General features: G+C 40.4%; 1 protein-coding gene across 1 annotated transcript; it reads right to left on the reverse strand.

The window, feature by feature from the left end:
- Nucleotides 1-1,150: 1,150 nt before the first annotated feature.
- On the reverse strand, nt 1,151-5,624 carry LOC119292810 (ras-related protein RABF1-like; the record flags this gene model as incomplete). The annotated part of the gene is made up of 8 exons (XM_037571508.1): nt 1,151-1,421; nt 1,823-1,909; nt 1,995-2,084; nt 2,470-2,575; nt 2,769-2,863; nt 2,961-3,044; nt 5,211-5,284; nt 5,585-5,624. Coding segments are annotated over 8 exons (615 nt in total), but the record flags the coding sequence as incomplete, so codon positions are not given.
- Between the last annotated feature and the right edge of the window lie 5 nt (nt 5,625-5,629).

Consider the following 5,629-nt stretch of genomic DNA (forward strand, 5'->3'; position numbering starts at 1 on the left):
AGGGCAATGTCATTTACAGACACATCATCTGTTGAAACATTGTCTTTGGTTCAAATACCCTAAAAAGCAGATTTTTGAGCACTTGCCCTATTATACACTATCTGTTGAAGATGCTCGAACGCTTGAGGGGGAGACATCCAGGATACCTTCTCTTCTACCATAAGGACTAGAGGAGATCCGGCCGGCCGGCCTTGTTGGTGGAATCGAATTCTGATTCTTCTCTTTATTATTACGTTCTTCAGACGGATGTGGAGTTTCTACACCCAGGAGCATTTGCTCCTGGTGTGAACAGTAAAATCGGAAAAATTCAAAAAATTCTGAATTTTTTTTGTGGCATACTTTCACAAATGTTTGTTGTGCATGCAAAATTTCATCGCAAAATCACATTGGTAGAAGGCGTGGTAAAATAAACAAAATCGATGCTCTAAAAATGTTACTTACAAAAGCATTTTGGAGCTCTGATTTTGTTTTTTTTTTTTGGCACGACTTCCACCAATGTGATTTCATGATAAAATTTTGCATGCACAACAAACATTTGTGAAAGTATGTCAAAAAAAATTCAGATTTTTTTAATTTTTTTCTATTTTTTTGATTTTACTGTTCACACCAGGAGCATTTGCTCCTGGGTGCAGAAATGTACTTTCGTCTTCAGACACGCGACTCACGCTGGAGATGGTATACGACTGATTTGCAGGTTTTAGTAAGATAGTTGAGGAATGCACGCGCAAGGGATTTTATTTTGTGCTTTTCGTCTCTTGATTGATTCTTGTGAGCCCAAATGCCCCGATCATCATTAGACCGTACACACCAAAAGAGATTTTGTATTACCTAATGGATCCAACCTATAGACAGCTAGATAGTTGCTCTGAAAAAAATCCTATGAAACGGTACACTCTGTTGTTGTTGGGCTCGTCTTGTATTCAAACCCCTGTAATTTTGTTACACTTCGAAACCATCTTTTCGTGTAATCATGCGTGCCTGAGGCAACCATAACATCTACTGATCCACAAGAAAAACAAATATGGATATGCTTGGTTGATCTACTAAATATATTTATACTGGAGTTGTGGGCAGCAACTTCACAGCTACGCGGGCTATGGAGATGGTATATTTATACTGGAGTTATGGACAGCAACTTCACAGCTAGGCGGGCTATGGACCATCTCCAGATCATATAAACCAGACAAAGATCTATCCACAGTTAACACCATTTATTTGCGCAATACTTGCACTTAACACAATGAAATATAAGCTAGCTTTACATTATCCTCAATTTCCAATCAAATGCCCAGTTTAACCTCGGGCATTTACATGCATTACATGGTACAGACTTGTAAGCGTGTCATTCCATCTCAATATAGTACACGAGAGCTATTTATTTATCAGGACGCCGTTGGCTTGGGCAACCTCTTCGCGATTTCCTGTCCCATGAACAAAGTATTATTAGGTGTGCGTTGACGACAAAAATTAAGTACACATATGAAGCTTAATGAAAAGTTAACACAAGGGAATCATTTGGAAAAATATGTGTGTCATACTGTTTGCCAAAATTCAACTGAGAACGAGCATATCAAAATGAGATGGACATGGATTGACATTGATGATCTGATGCAGTTTCTTTCCATTTGATGATTGATAATGATTTGTTTCACAAGAAACTTCAAAAATTCAAGGAATTCAAGGGTTTGTAATGTTGCTAGCTTGATTATTTTGCTAGAATACCACTAGCAATAATCAGTAGGGTTTGTTATGTGCTAGCTTTACTCGTTTCTTTTCCTCTTCTGCATTACGTGTAACCAAATAGCCTCCTCAGAGGGCATACCTCAAATACTTGATTTATATTATCAGATGTTTTTGCTGACGTCTCCATGAATAACATGCTGTTCTTCTCTGCATACTCTTGTGCCTCCTTCAGAAAGTGTACAGCATCATCAGATAATTTTACAGCACATTAAGTATTTATCCCAACTTCACCGTGCAGTGTAAAACAGTACCTGAGAAGGTACACTTCGACTTTCATGTAGATCAGCTTTATTACCAACCAATACCATGACAATACCAGGACTACCATGTTTTTGAAGTTCCTGCAGGATACGGAATAGAAAAGGAAATTACGAATACAAACAATTCAATCTCAAACCAAAAAGAAACAGTGGGGAGCATAACTGAATTCACAACTCTATGATACTCTATTATAATCAACAAAATAATATTTGTCAGGTGTGCGCAGAAGTAAATCGAAAGCGCTTCGATTATGCTCATTTGCAATGTTGTTAAGTCGTAATTCTTCAAATAGTGGATGGTAATCTCCAATATACTTCTAGTCTATCAGCAGTCAGCAGTCATACAGTACAATACAGACCTTCACTACAGTAGAGTTTTGAGCACATATACAAATCCAGCACTGAAGGAAAGAACAACAAAGTCGATCCACAAAACATCAGAATAAAGAGACTTAGCATAGTTTACCTTCACCCAATATTGTGCTTTCTTGAATGATTCTGGACTAGTTATGTCATAGACAACAACCGCAGCAGCAGCTCCTCTGTAGTAAAGAGGTGCCAAGGCAGCATATCTGAAATTGAAAAGTTCCCACATTAGTCCTGATTTATTGGTTGAAAAAGAAATGCATGTGGGTGCAACCAAGTAAAAATTTCATGCGGCATATTACTAAGACTGTGGAGAAAACATAAACAATGCTTTTCACCTCATCAACAACATGTTATTACCTAACATTATATAGGATAACTAAAGCACCAGATATGTACCTCTCTTGTCCAGCAGTATCCCAGATTTCAAACTTCACTATTGTCGAATCCTCCAACGCCAATGTTTGTGATAAAAATGATGCACCAACAGTTACCTAAATTATTTACAAATAACTTAAACAATGGAGCTTATGGAGCGAGGGAATTGCATTGAAGGTGAAAGTAACATTTTCATCTGCAGCTCAGTCACACCTTGGAAGTTGGATCGAACTGACCGCGGACAAACCGAAGAACGATGCAGCTTTTTCCAACACCAGAATCTCCGAGCAATACCAACTGCAACATGAAGACAATGGAAACATCAAACAGAGTCACTAAGTCATTTGACGCGGTAAAATGTGTTCAGCAGGGCCGACGATGCAATAAATGGGTTGATTGACGTAAAGAGAGTGTGCAATCATCCATATGCATAAATATGTCAAGCAGAACCTCCGGTCCAACCGTCCAAGCAACTAGCGAGTTTGATAACTTTCTAGTTCATTTCTTCTTCTTTTTGGCTCAAGTTTTTGCTCTCTTGATTAGGTTTGCTAGTTTCTGGTTTGTTGTTCTTTTGGTATTCTGGTACAGAAATATTTCTGCTTCTGTTATATCGGCACACTATCAAGAGAGAATCACATTCACAGAATGAACAAAATAGGAGTCCCCAAAAACAAGGCCACTGTGACATATTTTGTGTAAGATGAGAAAATGTTTCACGCAATGTGACCCTTTTAAGGTTGCCAAAACATGTAAATGCAACAAATGGTATGGCTAACATCTCATGTGGAATATATTGATTGCACAGAACATGCAAACAAGCGCAATGTGGCACCTTGGTCCTGGACTATGGCCCTGTTTGTTTCAGCTTCGCTTGGATTTTAATCACCTGTGGATTCGCTTCAGTGGCGAAGCTGATTCCAAATAGTACACTTTGAGGTGCTTCAGGAAATTGCACAAAATATGGCCCAAATCCAGATTCAGCTTCACTGGCAAAGCTGATTCCAAATAGATGTTTGTTTCAGATTCCAGATTAGGCTTCACCGGCAAAGCTGAATTTGGTCCCGGAATCCAAAACAAACAGGGCTATGCCTATTCTAAAAAACCATCCACGCGGAAATAAGCTAAATGTATGCATATATACTGCTACAATGGGGATCAGTGCTACTCAGCATAGTGGTACCCTGATATGTGCGTTACACCACATTAATTGTGAATTAGTTAGAGCAGTCAGATGAAGCAGTTGACAGCTTTTTATTTGATTAGTCGCAGAAATAACCAAATCAGTACAGTATGACCCCAGTTATCCTACATTTCAAATGTTGAGCTGAGCAGTCGCATAATTCCAACCTTGTACCCAGTGGCGGAGCTTCGAAGAAAATGTTGGGCGGGCCAAACTAAAGAGAGCACAATGCTTTCTTAAAATTCTGCATCGTAGGCAGTAGTATATGATATTACATGGGTACCTACTAATACCTACATTGCAATTTTTAAAATGCAATGAACAACCGAGTGAATAAAATCAGGGAATAAAATCGCTAAGCTACCACGTAACACATGTGGTAAGCAATCCAAACTGTTTGTAAACAAATTTGAAAATCGCTAAGCCGGAATTTTGGAAAACAAAATAGATTGCATGTGATGTCTTGCACACTGCCTCCTGCCTTGCTGCTGGAGGGCTGGACCTCGTGGCACTGATGTGAGTAGGGTTCCTGGTGGGTGATAGCTGCTCCTTGTTGTGTATGTGCGGCGGCAAGCCTGCTAGTGTTACTGTGTTGACCTAGTGCCTCTGTTGCGCTGCTCAATACTCGAGCGAGAGGAAATGGAGCGTTCAGGCTGGATCGATCATGTAAAGGGGATGCGAAGTGTGCATGGTGAACTGCAGCCAGGTGGTGGGCTGGGCAACGTAGCAAGCATGGGTAAAAAAATATGTGCAAAAATCCTGGGCGGGCCATGGCCCGGTTGGGCCCTAACTAAACTCCGCCCCTGCTTGTACCCCAGAGCTTCTACACAACAAAATGATTTCTGGTTTCACACATATACCAGAAAATATAGATATTACAGTACATACAAGTAGACAATAGAGCCGCAATTAACATATTTCTAATGTATTTTACTGAAGGGATGTATAGTAGGAGTACATATGAAATAGTTGTCTCAAGTTTAGTTCGCCTGTTAGACTATGAAACGAAAATACCATTACGTTCTAAGTCATATACACTACACCCACAGGAAATTACCCAGGTCTCAAGATTGTCGGAAAAAAACACTAGCTATGTTTGGAATGCTGTTTCCAGGATTTTGTATATCTGAATCTGGTCAGAGGCCATCCTGTCTATATAACCGTGCAGTGGGTATCAAATGTTGGCTGTAATGTCATACAAATGTGAAACTACAGTTACAATTGCTTGTGGCACTACCACAAGCAATGTGAATAAAAGCAGCCGAAAAGAATAGAAAAGGTACCTTGGCACGCAAGTCATTTGAATCAGCAGCAGAAGAGCTACCGTTGATATTGTTCAGCCCTCCGGTGCTTCTAGCTGCAAGACAAAAATAGTTGTGTGTTAAAACATGACGCTAAAGTGGGCAAGTGCCTAATTCTTCTGCCCCAGCTGCAAACTACCACACTCCCGACTCGTATACACCCACACACCGACCTTTCATTTGCGAATAGATAGCACGAAGACGCGCCGTTCCAAGGAATCAACAAATCTACCACTAAGCAGCGCTCCAAACCCTAGAAATTAAGAAAATGTGTGGCCGAACGACAGACGCCGTGGCCTGGGGCACTAATCGGGGTCCAAATTAAACCTCCCACAGAACATCACGGACCCTCTAACCTAAACTCCGGCGACCACAGCACGCATCAAAGCGTGCACACGGCG

This window comes from Triticum dicoccoides, chromosome 4B, assembly GCF_002162155.2.
Source record: "Triticum dicoccoides isolate Atlit2015 ecotype Zavitan chromosome 4B, WEW_v2.0, whole genome shotgun sequence".
NCBI classification, from domain to species: Eukaryota; Viridiplantae; Streptophyta; class Magnoliopsida; order Poales; family Poaceae; genus Triticum; species Triticum dicoccoides.